The sequence below is a fragment of the Lonchura striata genome, chromosome 2, assembly GCF_050655825.1.
Source record: "Lonchura striata isolate lonStrDom1 chromosome 2, ASM5065582v1, whole genome shotgun sequence".
Lineage (NCBI taxonomy): Eukaryota > Metazoa > Chordata > Aves > Passeriformes > Estrildidae > Lonchura > Lonchura striata.
The window spans coordinates 96,401,978-96,426,763 of NC_140704.1; the positions used below are offsets into that span (position 1 = coordinate 96,401,978).

At 38.5% G+C, this 24,786-nt stretch overlaps 1 protein-coding gene across 5 annotated transcripts in view; it reads right to left on the reverse strand.

The window, feature by feature from the left end:
- Nucleotides 1–24,238, reverse strand: part of LOC110469698 (uncharacterized) — a 29,411-nt gene extending 5,173 nt beyond the window's left edge. Inside the window, exons 1-12 of one of the 5 annotated variants that reach the window (XM_021528704.3) lie at nucleotides 23,929–24,238; nucleotides 22,912–22,980; nucleotides 17,992–18,025; nucleotides 11,146–11,196; nucleotides 9,203–9,280; nucleotides 6,268–6,404; nucleotides 5,570–5,689; nucleotides 4,996–5,026; nucleotides 3,042–3,063; nucleotides 2,499–2,523; nucleotides 1,255–1,293; nucleotides 33–134 (exon numbers count right to left, since the gene is read on the reverse strand). In XM_021528704.3, the coding sequence (XP_021384379.2) occupies nucleotides 33–134; nucleotides 1,255–1,293; nucleotides 2,499–2,523; nucleotides 3,042–3,063; nucleotides 4,996–5,026; nucleotides 5,570–5,689; nucleotides 6,268–6,404; nucleotides 9,203–9,280; nucleotides 11,146–11,196; nucleotides 17,992–18,025; nucleotides 22,912–22,980; nucleotides 23,929–24,003 (783 nt within the window). In that variant the 5' untranslated portion in view covers nucleotides 24,004–24,238. Of the gene's footprint in view, nucleotides 1–32; nucleotides 135–1,254; nucleotides 1,294–2,498; nucleotides 2,524–3,041; nucleotides 3,064–4,995; nucleotides 5,027–5,569; nucleotides 5,690–6,267; nucleotides 6,405–9,202; nucleotides 9,281–11,145; nucleotides 23,904–23,928 lie in introns of those variants that run through there. The other 4 variants (XM_085571805.1, XM_085571806.1, XM_085571807.1 and 1 more) reach the window with 4 other exon arrangements.
- Between the last annotated feature and the right edge of the window lie 548 nt (nucleotides 24,239–24,786).

The window sequence follows — 24,786 nt, forward strand, 5'->3', positions numbered from 1 at the left end:
AAAACAATTCTGGACAAGATTAAGTTACTTACTGCTGCTTTCTTTTCACAAAAGGCCTTCAAAGCCTCCATGAGTCCCTGTGTAAGGCGAACAACAAGTGTTGCTTCTGAGTCTGAGGTGATGTGAAAAGTCTCCTGTGAATAAACATGGTTAGAATTGGTCACTAGGATGCCAAAGGGTCAAATATACAAACACATCAAAGTTATACTTCAATTTTTGCATAACCAAATTTATACTATTGGTTAACATATGGCATGTATGATAAATGTATACAAAAATATAAAAAATAAAATTGGGAGCATAATTATGGCCTGATAAAAGGTAAAATGTAAACTTGGATTTCTGTGCCACTCCTGTACTGTCGAGTCCATAAATATTTTGTTGCAGACAGAGAAGGGCACAAGTCCTAAATTTATATTATCTGTGTAGAAAATTGAATAAAAAATAAGCTTCATGCAGATTACTAAGTGAATGAATTTATAAGTGATTACAGTAAGTTAAAAGAATATAGGCAGTTTTTTTAAGGAATAGCTGTGATTCCTGTACATAAAAGTCAATTAACTACCAAGTTTTTTTGTAGTTTACTGATTATGCCTTAGACTTGTTTTTTCTCTCTCTCTTTCTGAAGTCACAAGTAACCATAGTGTGGAAGATATGAAGCACACATTTCAAAACATTCTACTTCTGATTTTGGTTCATAAACACAATTCAAATTCAAATGAAATTTTCCAATTGTCTTAGGTACAGAACATGACTTTCACAGAGTAAAACAGTGAACACAAATGGTCAGGTATTTTCATAAATTCAAAAGACAAACTGAGGCTTACTATGCCACTGTCAACAGCAACAGAACTGATAAAACTTCCCCAATCACTCCAAGACCAGCAGTTGTGCTCTCTCTGGCAGCCAGACCAGACTGGCTCCTCTTGCTTAGCATTATCAACAATCCCATTAGATAAGGGCAGCCAGCAGCACTTGAGCACCATCAGTGCTGCTAATTAACACTGCTTGTCAGGGTGGCTCCTCAGCAAATGGGAGAGTCATCCACAGAACAGGCTAAGAGCTCACATTTAATCCAGCCAATTGCTCTGAGCTACAGCTGCACTAACTTTTGAGGGCAGAGTCCACTAAAAAAGAAATTAATGTTGCAGTCAAATGAGTTTGATCAGTAATCAGAGGGTCCTTCAAACAATATTCACTGCATCATACTGGTAAAACATCACAACTCTCATCACAATTATTTTACATACATACCAAGAACTCCAGAGCTTTCTGTTTCCGAACAGGATCGTTCTGTGAGATTGTAGAATAGGGGAAAAAACATTTAAAAGACTGAATTTTACTACAGTTGTTGCATCATCTTGTACAGAATCAGACATTTTAATCTTTTATCCAGCAACAAAAGTCAACATAAAGAAAATATATAATTTTAGGTCGTAGCCATAAACATATAACCTTAGATGCTGAGTATCAGTTTGGTAGCTGTTGCAGCCAGAATGGCCACTAGTAAAGTCCAGGGAAGGAAGCAAAAAAGGCCTTTGCATAATATCCACAGATGTTTAATTCAGCAACCTAGTAAGATGTTCAGAGTCCCAGGCACACTCATGGGAGACTGCAGGTTTCTCTCTCCCAAGGGGCAGGGGGTAACCCTGGTCTCAGGGCAGTACAAAGACCAGGGCCAATTGGGGAATAGACAGGGAGTGGTTTAGGGACATAGGAACAGAGGAAGGAGACAATGGGGTCTTAACAGCTTTTTGAGGGCAGCTTCTTGTGTCTCCCTAACCTAGGGGATAAGCCCCAGGGTCTCCTCAGGTTGCAGCTACACCAACACAACTGCTTTCCTTCCAATACCTGGAAGAACACATTTCACATCTAGGCCATACACCCTACAGGAGCTATCTTTCCCAGCCTTTCCTAACTCAGGGGCAAAATCACGTTTAAAAAAGTCAAGTGCTCAGCTGCATTTAGCATAGAACCTGACCAGCCTGAGGCTCACACAACCAACTCTTCCACCAAGATAAAAAACAAGTCACTTCTCAGTGTTTGTCTCCAGAGCTAATCAGGACAGATACTTCAGTGATCATTTTGAATTTCACTTCTGAGTTATAAAAAAGGATTGCAAATCTTTAGATATATCTCAAGATTTAAACCAAACTTTCAGTACAGAATAGTCTTGAACTGAAGAGGAACAAAAGAGGGAAGGGGAGACTGCAGCACAGGCTGGGAGACCTGGCCTGGAAACACTGCCTCTGAGATTCAGTGGCTCTGAACAGGATTTATGAGAGCTAAGGTGAATGTACTGTTCCCCTCTGCTGTGATGAACAAAAACCTCTGACTCATTAGATCAATTGCTTCTGCAACAATATTAATAAAATACTAAATGAAGCCAAAGAATAAGCATTTTCCAGAAAAATTAAAAACAAGCATTAAGAAACTGCTACAACATGAGACACTTGTGGGCATGTGAACACTTGTGTGGAATTACTGCCTCTACATACCTCATGCTTATTATCATCTTCCCACCTTAAAAAAAAAAAAGAAATTACAGTATTAATATGCATTCTAAAACATTAGGTTTTCTCAAAATATTTCAGTTTCCAAATTTTTATCACTTACCAATACTGGGTATCTTTCTCTAAGAAATAACAGTGTTTTAAATATGCTGTAAATGTCCTTATTCTGACCGACTCTCAAAGAGACCAGTAGCACAGATGAACTTGTTTACAAATCAGCTAAAGGAAGTGACTAAAATAATGGTGAGTTGGGTTTTTTCTTCCTATATAAACAGCTATAAAACTTAATCAGCCAATGACATCCCACATAGAATGGAAACAGTTTGAAATTTCAATTGCAATTACCTTTTGAGTGCAGTATTTCAAAAGCCATAACTGCTATCTCCTCACAGACAAAAAGGAACAATTTACAGAAGAGGAGTAATTATAGTGGAAAGACAATATAAAATACTTTCCCATATGATATTTGATACAGGAAAACAGATTTAAGAGTCTCTTTTGATTCTCCTGTGCAGACAGTACTCTCACCTTGCTTTCTTCTTCAGTGGGGCTATAAAATGAGAAAAAGAATTATTAGCAACATCACAAGGTTTGCACTGTATTACTGTGACAGAAGCATTAGACAAACAGAATAGTTACTGGCCATGATGTAGCTGCAGTTTCTGTAAAGAGCAGGATTCAGCAGCAAATGGCACACACTATCTTAAAAACCAGCAGGCATCCTTGCTGGATAGATAGTCTGTGGGAGACCTGTGCCCTAAAGGCTTTGCAGGGTACCCTACAAGCATCTATGTTCAGGCAGCTGAATCCCACACAAGAAGGCTGTATGGAATAAACTGAGGTGGGCCTGTCTCCTCCATGAAAAAAAGATACAAGGTATGCATATGGGTTTTTTCCAAGTAAATACCAGTGAACCTAACAGCTGTACATACAATAGCTAAATTTCCAACAAGAAGTTATAGAGGTTGGAATGTCTGATCATGTCATCTCTATCAGTGTATAAGCATGAAGAGAGAGGGAAGGAAAGCTCAGCAAAACAAGGCAGTCTAACTATGATTCAGAGAACCAGCTACTGCATGGTACATAACTTATCACTTCCTTAAGCATTGTGTTCCAGGATATGCAACAGAATGTGTAATAGTTCTCTGGACAAGTGACATCTTTGGCCCTACCAAGACAAGGCCAAAAGACCTGTGTTGCCATGTTAGCCAGCTCCCATTAACACGGTTAACACATGCTATGAAGCTGTTAATGTCCATTTAGTTACTTGGCACACTCATACCTGTGTACTAGTGGCCTTTCTTAATTATATCCCCAAACTCATTCTCACTGTCAGGAGAGTTTTGACATTTGCCAACATGATCTAGTCTAAAGTTACTTACTGCTGCTAACACAGTAACCATGATTTTCTTCTAAATAACCAGAAGGTTTTTTTTTTGGAATTCACTTGATGATGACCTTATCACCTAACCAGAGTACACCTTTATATCGAAAGACACAACGCTTTTGCAGGTAACTTCCCTCTTGTCCATTTTTTCAGAGTTCATATCCTGTTGGACAGGATATGATCTGTGTGGGATCACTCTTTTTGATGTTCCAAATTGATATTTGATGATGTCTTCCACTTCTACAGAAGTCTGCTGACTTGACTGATGTCAGTTTACTCTGAACTGAAAATTACTCAGCTAATTACCAGGGTGACATTCCCTCTTCTTCACAAGAGACACAGAAACAAAAAAGATTTCTGCCACCTTGTTTTGCAGACTAATATTCAAAAGTACAAGGCACAGAAGCCACCAGTGAGAAATAAAAAGAAGGAAAAAAAAAAAGGGAAAAAAAAAAAAAAGGATTCACGCTGACAAAGTCTGTTGATCTGTGCAACCTTCACCCACTTCAATCAAACCCACCTTCCTTCTGATAGTAACTCTAGGGTTAAGAGGTAGCAAGGAGGTATTCCTCCAGATTGGCATCATTAAGTATCTATAACACACCTACTGTAACAAAATATGTAACTCAGCCATACTGGATGAAGGAAGATGTTTGGTTTATGTTTGTGGGTTTGGTTTTCATCACTTGTTTCAATGGATTTGCTAAAGAATGATAATTTCCACTATCACCAGTGATTAGCATGTAAGTCTTCTGATGATGGAAATGAGGTAGAGGAGACTTTGTCAGCTTATTCAGAGAAAGCCATCAAGTACCACTTTTCCCTACCTTTTTACTTCCTTTATGATCAAATTATTGCAGTTACCATAAATACCTCCAGAACCCAGAAGTTAAAAAAATCAAAGGAGGACTGGAAGTACGGCAATTTCCTTATTTCAAAATCACAAAACCCAGAAAAATCTTTGAAAAACATGTTGTGGTATTACACGTTAAATGTTTTACATCAGTCAAACCCTTAGAGTTCAACTAGTAAGTCAAATTAGGCCAAATATCAATTATATCAAAACTACTATATTAAAGAAATTCACAGACTTACATGAGGTAGCTGGTCTTGTGTAACCTTCCATCTAAAAATATAAAAAGTTTCATATTAGACTTTCTGACTAAAATTTCATAACAACAGTCTCTACTGCAACTGCCTTTAGGAAAGGAACAAGTACTTTTATTTATGCCAATATAATTAAATTGAATTCAATTAAATTCCTCGCACACAGATAAAGACTCCTGTAAATATCAATGAAATTTGAGAAACAATTTGCTTACATCTGAGAAAATTTAAGTTGCAAACATTAAAAATTATTGAAGTTTAAGTAATAAAATTTCTGAATCACTGAATTCAGACTGAACAATTTTCAATTTAAAACATTTAAAACCTTAAAAATATAAAGCTTTGGCTTTTTTCGGATTAATTTCAATACTACTGTTCTTTTCCCTGGATCTTTCAGGGCAACCTAAAGGTAAGCCTTAGTTCAACTCACTACTGCACTTCCTAGAAACACACAGAAAATTTAACAGGCTTTGCCAGCAGTACTTTTAAAATTTACTCTATTAAACATAAATGCACTAATAAAAGACACATTAACAGATACTTAACATTTACTTCCAATTACCTGATACATTTTTAATCCTTCACTCTTCTCTAGTTCTCCGGCTAGCCGTCTAAAAAACGAGACTTTGTATTCTCTTACATCTGTTGGTTTTCTCCTCATTTTATCTGGAAATTCTTTGGACTGTTAAAAAAAAAAAACCAGCTTGAAAAGGTTAATATAAAAATTTATCACAATATTAAAAAATTTACATATTTCATCTTCTGGAAAAGCTTCCAAAAGACTGGTAAACATTGATTTGAATATTATTAACTAATTTCTTCTCTGCAACATATCTAATCGAATTTTAGAGCTACTAACATAGTCTACATAGTCTTCATAGTCTTCAAAACAAAAAATGGATACCATGCAAAGCTTGCTACCAAAAGGAAACGCCCTCTGTGCCAAATCCAGCAATGCTATGGACATGCTGGGGAAAAATAAAATCACATTGTTTTTAGAACCTGATCCTAAAAGCAATCTAAATACTTAGGAACAGACTGCAAAGCAGAAACAGACAGGCAGCCCTGGACTCCAATGCCTCAACAGCCCACAGCATCAGAGCTCTTCATGCTGGCCTGACCCAGAGAGAGTCAACTATACAGGCACTGGCAATTTATCTTATGGGTTTTAAACGTCAAACTATCTAATTATTTAGAAAAAAAAAATAGAAGGGGAGTATCATAAAGAAATTTTGATCAAAATGCACCAAAATTACTCACAATGTATTCTCTTCTGTGTTTATATCCACTAAGATGTTCTATCATAGGTGCCACCTCTGAATTACACCCACACAGCCTGCACTCGTAACGTGGCTCTCTTCTTCCTTCAAATCTGATTTCAACCACATGTTCTAAACCTGTAAGTGAAAGAGTTACAAATATCTCTATTTTACTACAGACTACTAAAACAAATGTATTCTTTTCAATGCTGCTCATCAAATTCAAAATTAATGTATTAAATTATTCAATTTCCAAAATTTGATACTCCTTCAGGATCCCTTCAACACTTATTTGGACTTATTACCCAATCAGCTACATTTATCTCTTTCCAATATCTTATTCTGAGAAGAAATACACCATCTATGGCAGATTTCAAAGCCCACCAATGTCTGGGACATTTTTTCAAGAAACTAAGAATGAGAATGAGAATAGAAAATGACCAACAAATGTCTAGATTTAAAAACTGCATTTAAAATACTTAGTCAAACAATTTTTGGACAGTATCCGAGTAAAAGCAGATGTAGAAAGGACATTAATCACTTCACAAAACTGAATCTTTCATAATCTGAAAATGTTCCATAAACTTTTAAGAATCACAAGAATGAAAATGGGAATATACTTCATTTTTCCTAGAAATTACTGAGACAATCCCTTTAAAGTATTCAGAAACCTTCAAGTTTGAGGCTTCTTACCTAGCATGAAAAGTTTTATTCTGAAAAGCTTGAACACAATAAATTTAAAAGCAGTTTAAAACAAGTAGGAAAATCTTGCAGCTGTTCCTATATGTCATAATTTACAGTACTCTCTATTTGTGATGGGTTGATCCCAGCCAGCAGCCAAGAACCACATAGCTGCTTGGACACTCACATCCACACCCCTCAGCAGGCGGGGGAGAACACAGCAAGAACAAAAGCAACAAAACTCATAGACTTAAAGACAGTGTAATAAGTTAAGGAAAGAGAGGTAAAAAAACCCCAAAACCAACCAACATGCAAAAATTCATCACTCATTTCCCCACAAGCAGACCAATACCTGCCCAGTCTCTGAACAGCCACCTTGGAAGTTAAACCTTGCTTCCCCCCTTTTTTTCTTTCCTTACCTCAACTGTGATTACTGAGCATAACATTATGTGGTACAGACTCTTTTGTGCCACTTTGGGTCAAGTGTCCTGGATGTACCACTTCCCAGTTTCTTGCCCACCCTGGCTGAGAACCCAGAATAAAAAAATAGTCTTGATGTAGGTGCACTGCTCAGCAACAGGAAAAACCACTGGGCTGTCATTAAAACTGCTTCAGTCACAAATCCAAAATATACACGTGGCTATGAAGAAATTCAACTCCATCTCAGACCTGCTACAGTATCATTCTGATAAATCTTAACTCTGAAAATAAACTATCACCAAATGAACTAAAAGTGTTCTTGCAACCCAAGTGTTTTCTATTACAAATGCTGATAGGAAAGTAGTCATGTTAAAAAGCCTAGCAATTTATTATGTGGAGTAACTACAGGACAATACACTAAACAGAGAAATTTTCTACTAATACTAGGAAATTTGCTACTTAGGTCTTCATCAGAGAACCTATTTCTCTAGGGCACCATGACACACTTGGAACACTAAGGCCACTGACAAGCAGCCTTGCTTCTCTCCTAAGGGCTGCCTAACCTAGCACTTAGAAAGAAAGCATTAAAATTAATCTCACTACTTTCTGTACAGCCAAGGACAGTGAGGAAAAATATCTCACAAAGTAGAAACATCTGTATATCCCACCAAACGGACAGTCACAAAGAACCACGACTGATGACAAGTCGCCAGTGGCATGAAGTCCAGTTGGAGGACAAGGCCAGAAGGTAGCAGTGCACCACAGGAGTCAGTACTGAATCCAGTCCTGTTCAAAACCTTCATTAATTATCTGGATGATGATGCAGAGCATGACCTCAGCAAGTCTGATGATGACACGTAACTGGGAGGGATGCAGATACACCAGAGGGTTGTGCTACCATCCAGTGGGACCCTGAGTGGCTGGAGCTGGGCTGACAGGAAGCTCAGGCAGATCAACAAGGGGAAGTGCCAAGTCCTGCAGCCAGAGAAGAACAAGCCCAGGCACCAGGACATGCTGGGGGCTGGCTAGCCAGGAAGCACACTGGCCGGAAAAGACTTAGTGGACACCAAGCTGAAGATGAGCCAGCAAAGGCTGATGGTATCCTGGGCCGCATAAGGAGAAATGCTCACAGCAGGCTCCACTCAGCACCAGTAGGGTCATTCCTGGAATGCTGTGTCAAGTTCTGGACTGCACAGTACAAGAGACATGGGCATATGAAGGGCCGTGAAAATGACAATGGTACTAGAGCATCTCTCCTATGAGAAAAGGCTGAAAAAGCTGGAACTGCTCAGCCTCAAGAGATCTCATCACTGTGTATAAATACTTGAAGTGAGGGTGCAAAGAGAGAGCTGTTTTCAGTAGTGCCCATGCATCAGGACAGGAGGTAATGGCACAACTGAAGCAGAAGATACTGTCTGAACATCAGGAAACACATTCTGACTGCATGTGATTGAGCACTGGAATAATTTCCCTGAGAGATTGTAGTTTTTCACCCTGGAGATTTCCAAAAGCTATCTAGACATGGTCCTAGACAACCTCCTCTGGGACTTGAGCAGGGGTTAAGATCAGCATAGGCCCCTCCCAACCTCAACCATTCTGTGATCTGGAAAAAGCTTCTTCAGTTAGATGGCTCCTTCAGGAACAAGTTAACAGTTAAGGAGGCCTTTATAATACCCAGTGCAATAGACTAAAATTAAAATGGTATGAGATAGGTAAGTTATTAAATACATTTACAGAAAATGAAACAGTAACTAAAATCCCACTTTTTGTTTCAAAAGAAAGCTATTTGGTAACAAATTCAAAGGCATACAATTTATAAAACGAAAAAAACATACCAATTAGAGGCTCTTCTCTTCTGGGATCATTCATAAAATCCTTCAGACAGGTTATGTATCCTGTGAATGATCTCTTCACTGAAGTAAAAAATACACATAAAGAGACATTACAATTATATAGTTTACACATAATGTCTATGATCTTAAAGGAGTTTCTAATGGGAGACTTTAATGGTGACAAAATTCATTTGCACTCTGAAATGAGTAAGGAAAATCAGCAAGACCTCAGTCCCCCACAGAAAAAGTCTTTCTTTTCCATAACAATTTTATACAAAAGGATTTAATGTCTTCAAGAAAAGAACCAAATAAGAACACAAGACCTCTAACACAATTCAGTTTACTGAGGAAAGATACCAAGTTCACATGCATAGCATGAACATGACTGTGTCAGTTCTCATGAAAAAAAGAAAATCCACCAACCTCCTCCTCCCCTAAAACCCTAACACTCATACAGCATTTTGGGGTTGCCTGTCAAGAATTATATACTGCCTTAAAGCTAACAAGGAACACAATCTTCAGTAACATGGCAAATACCTTTTGAGCTCTGGGCAGCCCAAAGGCTGCACAGACACAGTCAGTATATTCCCGAGTCCGAACTAGCAATGTTTCAATCAAGGTTCTAGCTTGCTCCTCACTGAGTTATAATAATCTGTTTTTTGCTCTGCCTAAAACACTTCTAAACCATTCCTGCTCAGCTTAGAACACCAGCAGAGTTCAGCAAAATGTATCTGCAACACAATCTTAAAGAGACATTAAATCTACTCAAATGTTGGGCATTATAAAAGACCATGAGAAAGTGTTAAAAAATGTATTTTCAATCTGCAAAAAAAGTGCAGAACTAGAATTCATCTACCTAATTACATATAACTGACCAGTAAATTACATAAGAGTAATTAACACTTCTAGTTTCTTCAAATAAGAGCAAACAATTAGAAATACCAAAATCATGGAACTGTTACTGTATTCTTTCCCACTAGGATGTCAGGTTATGGCTAAAAAAACCCCAACCACAACTTCACAAGAAGAGGGAATTCCATATTCATTCTTAAATATTCATGGCATTAGAAATGTGCCTGTGTGCCATCAAGTCAAACTGCAGAACTGCACACAAAGAAAAACTTCAGTTGCACTTAGATGAAAAACAGTGCTACAAAATATCTTGTGGGACACCTCCTGCCACAGCAACAATATGGCCCACTTTCACCAAAAGTTCAAAGTCTTCTTAAAATCCTTGAATGCTATGGTTGAGGTTTTTTTCACCTGAGGTGACATGCAGCAGTAGCCCGTGAGAGAGTCAACATGTAACAAGCTGATACCACGTAATTTATCTCCACAGACTTTTATCAACACTTAAATGCATGCAACTGTGTGCCTGTGCAGCAGCTCAGTGTGAGCTGGTTATTCCCAAGCTGACAGACAAAGGTACGTGATCTTTTGGACTTAATACAGAAAGATGCACACAGAAAAAGGTTAACGGTCTTGTCAAGGTAATGGCCAATTTCTTCTTGTTTCCTAACATACTACTAAATACTCATCTTATTATCATAACAGCAACCAACCCGTGCTGCTCTTGGTTTATATGCTTTCGGTTTGTCATACTTTACTGCACTCTGAGCATGCTGCAAATTTTTTAATTGAAAACTTCACCAACAAAAAAAACACTAGCTTGATTCACTATGATATTTACAGGTAACCACGAAGACAGAAACTATGTCTATATCTCAAGTTTGAAAGTCTTTCTGTAAAATACTTGTAACTTCATATTCTCCTAAGATCTTTTTTTACATAAATTAACCAGTGCACAGAAGAAAAGCAATGGTTCTAATGTCTGGCAGCTTGCATTGCTTCAGACCATAATAAAAACACCAGCTTTTGTCACCATTGGAATAAAACCACTGATTTCAAAGTTGCATCTGAAAAAAGCACCATTTATATCCAGATACCTGGTCTGAGCACTCGGTACTTCATTGGAACTTGGATTAGAGCTGAAGAACCTAGGACAAGAGTTTGACAGTCAGTTTACTTCTTATTATTTGCTTTTATTAAGTACTTAGTAGATATTTAAAACATACTACAGAATTGAACAGTTATCTTCATTCTGCAGTTTAATATAAGCTCAGTATTGACAGTTTTCTTTTTTTAACTTCATTGCTCTAAGTCTCCCATTCCACTCCTCTTCTCCATCAACACAAAATACCAAACACACAAATGTTACAGAAACTAGAATTTGATTTTTAAGTGCTTTTCATATTGGATACTTATTTTCATTATTTTAACTATTCAGTATCATATTCAATAATCAATCTATGTTCCACATATCCAACAAAAGCTTCTGGTCTAAACATTCAGAGCCTAATCACAGTCCGAGACACAATTAATATAGTCATTAAACTACATCCTCTTTTACAAAGGGGTGAGTATCTATTCCTAACCACTCAGAGCTTCAAAGTGAATGTTAAGGTGTGCACTTACACTCCTGTTGGAATTTTTCCCTTGCCCCTCTCTCCCTCAAATCCATAAACACACAACCCACTGTGCTTTAATGACGTTGTCAATATTTTGTAAGTCACAACAATCAAGATTAAAATAAGGTGATTTATTAATACTCATTTGATGGAAAAAGGGAAAGTTAAATTATTAATTATTTGTACACGTAATTCCTAATTTGAAGTAAAAAACTCTTCTACAGTCATGTTGCATACATATTTTTTTTCCTCTTTCTGCATAAGACAAGGAATTAAGCTATAGGTATCAAAGCTGGAAATCAAATAAAATCAAGGCTACAAACATTTTGCAAACAACTCTCCAGTATTAACATAAGGAAGGGGTATGGGAAAGCATATGTCCATTAATTCCTTAAAATAAATTATGCATATTTTTCATTTAAAAGCTTCAAACTATCAAGACAGTAGCAAGAAGATCCCCAGGCATTTTGCAAGTATAACAATTATTTAACATCAGAATTGTTCAATTAGTGTCTGAAGCTGAATTTAAGGTTCTGGGTGCAGCACGTGCAGACAACATGGCCAAATGCTATAAGATATGAATAATATGAATAGGCATATGTGAAAAAGTGCTTTATTTAGTTTACTTCTAGTAACAAAGTGAATTTACAAAGAGAATTGCACCAGAAGCAGCTCTCAGCACGTTCTGCCTTAACACGGTTGGAGTTTACCAATATGGTCAAGTTAAAAATCAAGTCGTAGCTGCTGCTATCACCAATAGGAACAGATTGGGGGATTGAATTTTTTTAAATTAAAATAAAGAAAACGCATTAAGTAAAGACCATTGCTGCCCACAGATGTTTAACAAAGCAGTTTTGGTCTTGAAGACTCTCCCATTCAGCAACAGGTTTTTCCAGGCTAACAATTAATTCACATTTACTAGCCACATGGCTCTGTAATGTTATCAATAATATATTTCTTAAACATCTCAAAACCAAATCAAAATAGTATTTTCTCTAAAGCATATCAGACTGATCAATGAGTTTAAAATCAGCTGGCTTGCTAGGCTCAAAGGGAAACAATCAACAAATCAGTCTCCTGGTGTCCACTATGCAGCAGAATCACCCAAAGAGCAAATTCCAGGGCCCATAAGGATGCAACCCCAACCAGGTTAGTTACTGTTGGTGGCATTCATAAAACACCCTCCGACAATTCACAGACAACAGTAATTTAGAGGATACAACTGATGCCACAGCTTCAGCTGAGTGGGACCTTGGGAACACTGAAGATACTACACAGGCAGCTCATTGCAGAGTATTTTATCCCCCATTCTCTGGGACTTGTAAGGATTACTACTATCATCCCTATTCAGTTCAAGGGAGATGTAGAGAAAGCAGAGGGGGCCCAGCAAAATGACTACCACAACAATCCAGAGCAAATAATTTATGAGAACAGGTTTGTGAGCTGGACTTCTTTTAGACTGGTGGAGACAAAGAGGGGACATAATAGCATGGATAACTGAACAGCAGCTACAAAATGTCCAGCCCTGTAGGAATGTGACAAAAGCATTAAAAAGTAGCAGCCAGAAATAGTTGCTTCAATTCTTCTTTGAACAGAGGAGCAACTACAGACTGATTAACACAGGTAGCAGACACTCTGCCTGTGAAGATGTTCAAGAATTCAGCAAGTGATGATCCAGCTTTGGCTGTAGCCCTGCTTCAATCAGGAAGTTAGGAAATCACCTAATCAGTCTCAGGAAATCTCTTCCACCTGATTATTTTATTTAGTAAGAACTATTTTCCAAATATTAATTATGTACACGAACAAACAAAACAACCCAACAAAACCAATTCCCCCAAAATCCCCTTCCTTTCAATATTCAATTACAGAGTGCTGAACATACAAAAGGTGGCAAACAAAGAAACATCTGTATATGTATTTGTAATGCACACCCATTCCTAATGACTGCAATAAACGTAACAGCTATGTTTCAAATCAAAGGGCAGTTTCAGACACTGGCAATTCAGCTACTCAGCAGCAACAAGGATGTCCCGAGCTCAGTGCCACACAGTCCCTTTTGAGGGAAGTGCACAGACGCCAGATTCCACCACATTGAGGAACTCCCCAAGAGAAAAGCAGTAAGGGTTTTGAAATAGTGTTCCACCTTTTACTTCTATTATTATGGCTTCTGAAACATTTCCTCTTCTAGTCTGTAAGTCAGAATAGAACTTCCAGGCTTTTCCTTGGAAGACTCAGCAGTAGTTATACACCCAAAAAACAAAATCCTTATCCATTTTTAACATACACTGAGCCTGGAGGGACATGTTAAAACATATCAGTTTCTTCAAATATTAAGCTGAAATGCTGATCAGGATTCTGGTGAGGTTATCACTGGTGAACACAAGGCAGAATCCACCACATTTGTGCCTTCAGTGGAGGAAGAACTTGTCATCACTGCTGTTTAATAACCGCAGCTTATCTTCAGGCTGGTTTCTCTCCTTGACTCCGAGTTTCACAGAATAACCATAATGAAGCTTTCTTTACTCATGGTGCAATTTACAGATTTTAAGTTGAAGGATATAGATGCAGATTAGCAGATCCAGCAGCTAAGAACATACAGCATCCTTTATTACACTTTTCATTTGTATTGCTGTAATAGCAGGACAAGATACCTCTGCATCATGCTGTAATGCAAGAAAAATTCCACAGGCTATAAAAAAAAAAAAACAAACCATCAATCCACACCTCTGTGACATATTCATTTCACCAATACAGCTAGGCAGCCCATAAAAGGCTTTAACAGGGCTCATACTCTGTATTGTGCCTCTTGCCTGAGCTAACAGTTGTAAACCACTGCATTTTACTATTGCCCAGTAAAAGTTTGCCTGTATGTATATTGGCATTGCCCCATCATTTAGTGCCTCTTGCTCAAAGCAAAGAGCTTTCAAAACTTTTCTATTTTGGCCAGTAGACCCCAAGAAAAAAAAAAGTGATGCTCATTCCCCTCCACTCCTTATCCCTGAACAAATGGGCAACTGCCTTAAAAAAATGCTCAACAAAGTATTCCATCTGTCCAATTACATGACTGTACAAAGGAATAGCATTATTGAAATTTATGTACTCAGGTGTGCTTTGACTTAACATTCTTAGTAAAGTCACAGAACTTCAGCATCTTCTATTTCCACATCTTCCATTATGTTGCTTTTCTCAGAAATGCTGAAGAGAGGGGGAAAAAAAAACCCAACCCAAAACAATCCAAGATATCCAATTCTGTCATTAAAATAAAAATAGCTTGTGGATAGTTTTGCCATATGGAAACTCACACAGTAATGTGATGAAGAAAGTCACCTTTCTTACAGGAAGTGGAACACCTCCAAAAACAAACATCTGGAATCAGATACATTTCCTCACTTAATTGACTTTGAAGTCAATATGGTTGCACAGTCACACAGGCTACATACACTCACCACTTCCAGATTATGAAGCAACTTCTGGTCGGCTCAGAAAGGATACATGGAATAAAATTTGGAAACACTCAGAATCCAAATACTTGGTATTTTTAAATTTTGGTTTACAAATGGCAGGTGTTCTCCCTACTGACAAAAGAAAATTTTTTTTAATTCTGCAGCAAGGAAGAAAATTCAAATGTTGGTGTAAAGCATTCTAAATACGTCAAGCCTCATTCTCTGAAGTACCTTCTCCTTTTTAGACAGTGTACATTTCAGACACTTGTCAGGTACGATCCCGAATTATTTCCAAGAAGACACATCCTTCACTTTTACAACATTTCTTTTTCCTGGTTCTTTGAAATGTGACAGAATATTCACAGAGCTGGAGTTCAATCTCACAGGAGCATTTGATAGCATGAACATTAGATGATTGCAGATCCAGCAAAAATAACAAAAGTATCTCATTAATTTATATGCTGAAATTAAATTAGATGCATGCATCTAATTTACAGTGCACCCAGTTTAAGAATATCCATGTTTTCCATGCTCATTCACAAAATTTTACTACTGAATTTAGTAATTTTTGTCCATGCTTACCTCATAGGTCTACAAATAGTAAATAAAAAAACCCAGCTATTTAAAATTTAAAAATATGGAATGACAAATCCATAATTATTCTTTTGTGTCAGTAACAGAGCACAATGAATTTACTGGATCTGCCTGACCTTGAAGGAGAATTATTTATATAATTAGTAATATGTCCATGGGAGAGTTTAAGCAGTTCTACATATATACTGACTATATAATTCTGCATTTTAGTTCTCAACACCTCTGAAAAGTTACTTAAGAAAAAAGCTTTTCTAGTTGTAAAAAATCCCAAAGCAACACAACTGCAACATACAAATAAATTTCATCAGACCAAATTTCAGCCTCTTTGGACAAATAAACCCTACCAGTGCCTTGCAAATTGACCTTCCACATCTTGATCTTCAGTGAAGCACAATGCAATAGATAAAGTAGAATAAAGGAGACATCAGTAGTATTAATAATAATTTTTTATTACAAGTTTCTGATCATTTCAAAATGATTTCTGAGGCAGAGAACTTTCTGGATAAAAGCATTATCTTGCAATACCACTATATGTGGTACCCTCTGATGCTGAGACTCCTCCAGAAGTCACAACTAACTTGCTTACCAAAGCTTCTAAATTCTTCACTTTATAATAATCGGATATTTTGACTTCTTATTCTGCAGAACACATCCCAGCTGAAGATTCCAAGTCATGACACTTCCAAAGATACAGCACTTGTAGCATGCAGACATTCTTAACCCATTGATTAATTTTTAATTCTCCATGGAACACAGAGACTGTAGTACATACAGTACTGTTATCTACAGCCATACATCTTTGCAACAGGCTCCTGCACTGCACCACTCTCTTCAGTCTTGCTGCCACAACTTCTGGCCTCTTATTCACGTCACGCTTTCTACCACATGCATCCCATACATTATTCCTCCAAAACCAGATTTTATGATTTTGAATACTTAATGAGTATTACTTTTAATGATCATTTCTGAAATGAAATTCAAAGAAATCTGTAGAAAGTGTCTTTCACTAAAAGCCCTTGACCAGAACCACACAATTCTGTTCTTGCTGCTGAGATGAAAATACAATTTTGTAGCACTTGAATCCATTGGACTTTGAGAAGACTTGAAACTTTTCACAACTCTTCAAATTTTGTCAGGGAGCTTTGTTACCACAAAGCAGTCTCGACTGCTGAGGCAAAATCTCATAACTGTTCTCACACTTGAATGACATGTCTTGCACTAATTCTCTTATCAGCACAAAACCCTGAGAGCAGCTAATGAAGCCCAGTCACTTAGGAAAGCACCTCTGACCAGCATTTTCCCAGATCTTCCTTGTGTGTTGCTTCTTCAGGGTGCAGTAAGTGGTGAGCTCAGCCTTCAGCACTTCCCTCAGTACAGGACTGACACCATCACTCTTCCCTGTGCAGATGTGTATTTTCAGGCACCTCTGATCAACTTGGTTCAAAAAGGCTGAGAGGTTCAAAAGACACTGGGGAACAGATGATAAAGGTGGAATGTAAGCCTTGTTTCTTGGGAGAATAGGCTAAGAAGATAAAGTAGAAGTGAAAGGCTTGTTTCTTGTGTGACTGACTATAACCATTTTGTTTTTTAAACAGCATTCCCCCATCTTCCCTCATGCTTATGCCTCTGCTTCCTTATGTCATCATAAGTAGCTTTACAACAAGATTTTCATTTCCACTGGGAGCTAGGTATATACCAAATTTCCAAACTTTCACCATAACTCCTGCTTTTATTGACATATGACAGTCCGGATTCACATTCTCAGTTTCTTGGGGAAAAGATACCCCAACAACTGAATTCACCTTGAATACATCTTTGCTCCTCCAAGTCCACTACAATAAAGAGAGCCAGAACATTCCTGTGATGCTGCCAAGTGGCTTCAGCACTGGTAGAGCTGCATCTGCAACAGTGCTGTGTTAGACTGTGATTCAGCTTCTTAGCGTTCTGTCTGAAACTCAGCAGTGAGTGCATCAAGCTGACAGACAAGTGGGAGACAGTTTAGCCTGAGAAGGTGAGAAACTAAAACACAAACTATACATCCCTCCACTACCAGATATATAAATATTTATATGTGAAAAGGCATAAGTAAGGTTTCATACTCTAAAACAATTCTTTGCTCAGCAGTTCACTAGACAAATCTCAGAAGAATGTTAAACATACAAAGAGAAACACAGAGACATATAAATCAGCAAATGCAAATACCTGAACTATTAGAAAAGCAACAAAACAGTAAATTCCCAAGCAATATCTATCTTAGGAGGCTTGAAGAAAAAAGTATTATACTTACAATAGAGATTCCTGCGTCTCAGGGCTTTCTCTTGCTTTAATTATGAAGATGCAAGTCATCCCAAAATAGAATAAGAAAAATAAATTAATGTGCTGCATCAAAAAGGAAAAACCCAGCACTTCCACAGAAGCCTTTGCAGATGAATTGCATTACAGGCCAAAGTTTCCACTGTCAAACAGGAAAAATTAGAGCCTTTATGATTGTCTGCAAAAGTACAAAGCTGTACTTAACACAAGGTTACTTTCAAGAAAGCCTTGTTATTTAGTCAAGTTTTAAGGGATGATTATGGCTTGAAACACATCTGAAGGATGCCAGAAAAATCGAAAGTATGATTACAGCTCCTAAGCTTTCAGAAGGTACAGTTTCAACAACCAAAAAAAAAACCTTACCCCAAAAGGAAAAATTAACTAAAAGCAGTTCCCCCACCAGTTAAAGTGAATTTGGTTAAACCTTAAGGCTAGCCAAATCTCAGGAAAGATCATTCATATAATGAAGAACAGGAAAAGTGTCTTTCATTGGCTGAATCCGGAACAGATGATTGCTTTTTGGCAGAACCTAAAGAAAAGGGGAACTTAAATTTCAATTTAATAGCTAAAGCAATCCTGACTAGTTTTGACAATTTTATGGCAAGTAAACACAAACTTGTCTTTTTCAAGAACGGAACAATAAGTGTGATCATTCTACCACAGCAGCACCTCTCTGCCCAGAGCAGTCCATGGAGTTAAGTGCTGTATTTCCAATATTCAGTGGCATAGAAGAGATGCTGGACATGGGTGTGGCAATTCAAAAGGAAGCAAGACTTACACAATCATTAGCTGTCTGAGAAGCCAAGTAGCTGTACTTTCATGGCAGTTGTAAAATAAGGAAGTCACCCAAGTGCTGGTACTGCCACAGGCAGTAGACGATTTTGTATAAATTCAGGAGGATTTCATAAGCTTAGAAATACAGACACAGTGCTCCTCATAGTTATGCTGTTCCAAGTGCTTTTGTTACTCATTCTCCAGTTTTACAACAAACAGCTGCTAATGCCAAGTTTTTCAGACAAGCACAGCAAACATTAGCAATTGTGAGCTGTTGCTCAAAGAGAATTTCCTCCTGACTATTTTCAGACAATCAGCTCTGACTGCACCTGGTTTACTGCTTTTGTTAATATTAGAAATGCAGTTTCACAACTGAAGCTAAAGGGTCCATTTTACTCATGATCCCTGCTATTAGATCAGGAATTAAGATTCTCACATATTAGGTAAGAAACTTATTCTCTGTTCTGGTTCAAGGATTGCAACAACTGTTTTTGAGCTAAGACTGAAAAGTTAGAGTAACTTTTGGCAAAGGGTCTGACTTTGAGAAGCCAAAACTCAAAAACTACTGGTTTTAAGGGTTCAAACCTTCCGTGCACACAGTAGTCTGTATGAGCTACTGCATAAAGTAGTTGCCCACAAAATTGAACTTCACAAGTTACTTAACAGAACAATTTCAAGTGCATAGTTAAGTATTATATGAACATAATTTAGTTTTTCTTAAACATATACAATCTTTAAATATATCAGATATACATGAAAACTACTTATTTTAATTCTTCAAGCTCATAATAAGCAAATCAAGTTTTGGGGTTTCGCTTGTCTTCAGTTTGTTTTTTCCCCTCAAAACAAATATCCACAATTAAAGTTTCTCTGGATCATGAAGATATGCTGCAGAACACAATGGCATGCTTTTGGGACCAAATATAAACAATCCAACAGCAAAGTAATTTTCCTGTAACTAGCTACATTAGCATTCCAAGTATCAACACAAATATGTATGACTGAAATGTTTAAACAGCAATGGTTGATTTTACTGCCACAAAAAGGATGGAAAAGTTGCCTGCACATCAGGTATTTCAACCACAGGTTCAGGTGCACAACAATAGGGATAAGACACAGAAGAAATGAGAACACTGAAATGATGAAGACAAAGGCTAACAGCTCTCTTCACAGATTTGAACATTCCTTGATTCTAATGAGCCTGTAGGGTCTTGAGAACAGATTTTTCTCCTTCTGGGACATGGCAGGCATTTCTACCTATCTAACTCCAGACTTGAAGGGAGGGCAAGGAAACCTGAATCTTTGATAGAACCAGAACAACCTTCAGCTGTGTTCCAAACACAGTTCACAAAATAGGCAATGTTCTTCTGTGGATGCCATATTTGCAAAGGGCTGATCAAAACACATGGAAAAAAGATGTTCCACTCTAGGATTTCCCTTGCAAGCTGACAATAAAACTAATGCATATTTACAAAAACAGAATAAATTATATAATATACCACCATATTCCAGGTATATACACTGCAGGTGTATTTTATTTGGAGACTGTTATCGCAAAAAAACCTAAGATTTTTCCTAAGCTGTGGGAAAAAAAAGGCCAAACAAACCCATCTTTCATGCAGGATATCCCCCACTACTCTCACAGGCTTGGTTAAATTAAAAGTGCTAGTAAACATATATAAATGTTTTCTAAGCATTTTACTATAATGGCTAAAACTATAATGCAACTGTTTTTCAAAGTACCCAATACCATCCAACTCAAATTTTCAGAGCCAAGAATTATACACATATCTATGAATATTTTGGCTATTTCACTTTCTACAACTCCCCATCCCTTTAATGCCTGTTGTGCAATGAAGCCACAAAACCCCATCATTATGCTACTGTACAGAGGTCACACAGCACTCAATGCACAAGATACAAGATCACTTGTACTGCGATCATCCCAGCCATACAATCTTTCGGCCATCAGCACCTGTCTGACAAGGGTCTGGCCTTATGAACTAACAACACTAGAAAAAATTAGAGATAAAACAAAGGTATGTAGAAACAACCTAAATAAATACCTTATGTACCTATTCAAAACCCAGAATAACCAAACTACCCAGGCAGAAAAAAAAGAGATAAAACAGCTATGTACACTGAAGGTTAACTGAAGTACTCCTACAAATCTGTCAGACAGCCAAGCGTTACTACTGCAGCTATTCAAAATAACACATTTTACTTTGATAGCTACAGGAAATACAGGCCAATGAAATGAAAATAATATACGTAGCACACGTTTACATTTGTTTCTTAAAGTTTCTTAATGACCATCCTTCTCATTAACAATTTTTTCTTGCATTTTTGAAACACCTAGTGGCAGACAAGCACAGAGTATCTTCAACAATGCCATTTTAAAACAAATGGGCAACTGATAGAAAAAAGGCAATCTGACTGAAGTCATAAAATATGACTGATGGATTGGTCAGGCTAGTACTGTGGTCTAGGAGAAGAACTACTGCCTTCTCTTCATTTTGCTGTGTTTACAGGACATCCTTTGGTATTATTTTGAAAAGGAACTCCTCTAGTAAGGAACAAACTAAGAGCTATTCACAATCTACACCTACCCTGCATTAAAAAGAAACACAAGCTCAGGACTTTATAGTTACTCCAAACCTAGTGGTACAAAACTCTCAATCCATGAGCGCTCTCATTTTTTTCCACCAAAACACACAATAGATTTCATAATTTAAAGGAAGAAATTGGAGATAACTGAAAAGAATTATGATGCGAGCTTGGAGAGTTACTCCTACAGCAATGCAACTTGTGAATGACCACAACTCCACACCAAACAAAAATCCAGTTTTCAACCCGTTCTACTCTTGCTCACTCTCAGCTCAAAGATTTCACTGACAAGAAACTGAGAGATTTAGCCCAGCAAACATCCAAGCATGAAAAGAAGGAAAACTATATGCAGATTTTGTAAGAAAATAAATGCTGTGTTTTCTACTTTTTAAGGGAAAACCAGGAATAACTAGATTGCTGAAGTTAGCTAAGAAAAGAAAAGAAACAACAAAAGCAAAGGAATTCTTTGCATCAGCAGGAACATTTGGTAGGACACAAAAAATATAACTGTACACTTCTACTCGATCAACGGGGAGCAAGAAGACTCATTCCTGTGAGGAGAAAAAAGGGGCTGGAGAAAGTAGAGCCACTGACTCAAGTAAGAATCAATGCTATTAAAGTGATAGCAAACAGGTAACAGAATACTATTAATCTGTCTCAACAGCAAAGAGATGGGGAGATGCCCTTCATTCCAAAAAAAAAAAAAAAAGAGGACACACCATCACTTGAGAAAGGCAATTTAGCTGTTAGTCACTAATGTTGCAAGAAGAATAAAGTGTCATTACATTAAGAAAACATCAGAGCAAGCTCCTCAGTGCCACAACAACACAATCTGATGGCAGCAAAGAGTACAGACAACTGAGTTACAGTCTCACCTTTACAGACTGAGAATGTATTGGAATTTTAAACAATCATCAGCCAATCAACTCAGTATTTGTAAAGGCCTCATCTCTAAGTACACCCTTAGAAGACGGTGCCTAATTATTTTAAGCCTTTGCTTGTTTTGTGCTTACACAAGGGAGCAGATATTATGACGCTTCAAACCAACACAAATGTCAGACTTGACAGCAAAGTCTATGTAACTCCTTCAGGAAATCAGAACTGATGTTACTATCAAAGTAAAAAGTAAATTCATTTTATTCAAAGTACAGGGGAGTTACGCAGAGTTGGAAGACAGAACAGTATTTTTACCAACTACATCTGAAAATAGAAAGTTGAATTCTTTCACTACTTGTGGCTCTGTGTCATTCAAATGTTAATTTCACAGTTAGCACACATTTACCTTTAAATGCGGCTGATGTTTCAAGTTACATGCTGCACAAAGCAGAGTTGAGAGATCCCACCTCATTTTTTTCTTGGAATATTTCAAGCAAGTTATTGTTACAAATCTACATGTTTTATTACAAATAAGTTAGATAAGCACTTGAAGCTGTGTGAAATCAAGTACTGAACTTGCAAGAGTCCTGGATTTAGGATTAAATCTGCATATATATTTAATATGGAAAAAGTTTACCTTCTTATGCTTTGCACCACGGTAGTGGGACTGAAGACTTATAGCGCACATACAGTAAATGTTACAAACCTGAAAGAGAAAAATTGAAAGCACATCTTCAGTTATGCTATGAATATTCTGCCGTTAGTGAATTATAAATATGGAATACATCCGTTCCTACAGTGTAATCGTGTCATTCTCAAGGTCTTCTTTGGCTCAAACAGTACAGTTTGCATGAATTTTAGGAGAACAGCTTACCATTAAATTTACAGAAATAGTATGCAAACCTGTTCAAACAATACTTAAACACATATTTAAATAAATCAGGTGGTAAGAAGTTTTTACGAGCCTCCCTCTTCTCTGCTACTAGCACCTTCTAAATTCTTAGTCTTCTAAAGTCCTCCAAGCTGGAAAGCCAGCAAAAAGGGATGATCGTGCAGAAACTAGAAAGGAACAGAGGCAAAATTACGCCCTAGAAAAACTGCAGCCCCGTTCATTGTTCATTCACAGCTACGTTACAGAGACCCGAAAAACAATGGAGGAAGACACGTGCATTTCATTAAGATCCACAGACATGCATATACCATTGCAATAATTAACAGAAGGCAATACAGACGTACAAATATTTCTTACTATCTTTAACTTTTAAAAAAGCAACGACTAATGCATGCTAGTATTGTCTGTTTCCTTTACGTACTGTTGCAGAACTTGAATGAGCCAGAAAAACATCCAGCGCTACAAAAACACTACGGGAATGACGAATCTAACGCGTTCTGACCCGGAGCTGCAGCTTTTAGAGATAAATGAGCCTTTGCGGCCGCCCATCAGAAACACGCAGCAGAGATTGGAAAGGCTGCACTGAGAACTATCCACCGCAGCCGTGACTGCTCAGGAACGGCCTGAATTCCCTGACCCAGCTCTCCCGGGGACCGGCCACGTTACTCCCCTCGGCACAGCCGCTCTCGTTCCAGGTGTGCCCGCCGCGCTCCCCACGGCCGGGCGCAGTGTGGCTCCCAATGCCCGCACACACCCACTCACTTCGCAGTAAAAGTGCTTTTTCTCCGGCTCCGCTTTGCCATCTTCTGCCTTAACTTCCTCAGGCACGGCGCTCATCCTGCACGGCTGGGGGGGGTGGGGGGTGGGGGAAACAACAACAGCAAAAAGAAATAAAACCAATTCTTGTTCACACGGTGCTCTACAGCGAGCAGGTGGCGGCGGGGGCCAGGCCTCGGGCGGACGAGCTGGGTTATTATTTGCTATTTAAGCGCTATTGTTTTATTCCGTGGATCAATCCACATCTTCCACCGCGGGCGCCGCCGCGAAGCATCCGGGAGCTCGCGCCCATCCCGCCCCCCACAGCGCTCGTCACTTCCGTCAGCGCCAAGCCACGCCCCCGGCCGGTGGCCATTGGCGGGCAGCCTCTCGTCTGCGCCAATGGGAAGCCGGTGGGGCGCCGCGCGCCCGGCAGCAGGCCACGCCCCCACCAGGCCCCGCCCCCGTCCCCGCCCGGCGCCCCCCGGTGCCCGGAGGGGCCCGGGAGGAGTTCCAGGAGAGGGCCCTGGGGCCGGCTCGGAGATTGGTGGGCCAGCTGAAGCCAAGGGAGGATTCTGTAACCGGTTCAGAGCAGCGTGGGTGCCTGGGCGGATTTAGGATGGCTACCGGGAGCAGCTCAGGCTGGGTGTGGGTACTGGGACCTATCCAGAGCAAACACTGTGAGGGGCCAGGGTGGGCAGATCCTGGACAAGTTCTGAGGGGATGCCGAACCATGTGAGTGCAGGGCCCACTGCAAGGGGATTACTGGGCCCGTATGGAGAAGGGGCAAGAAACACACACAGCAGCAGCAGCTTTAATTTAAATGCAAACATTTTATTTTAAAATGTCTCAACTTTACGCTTC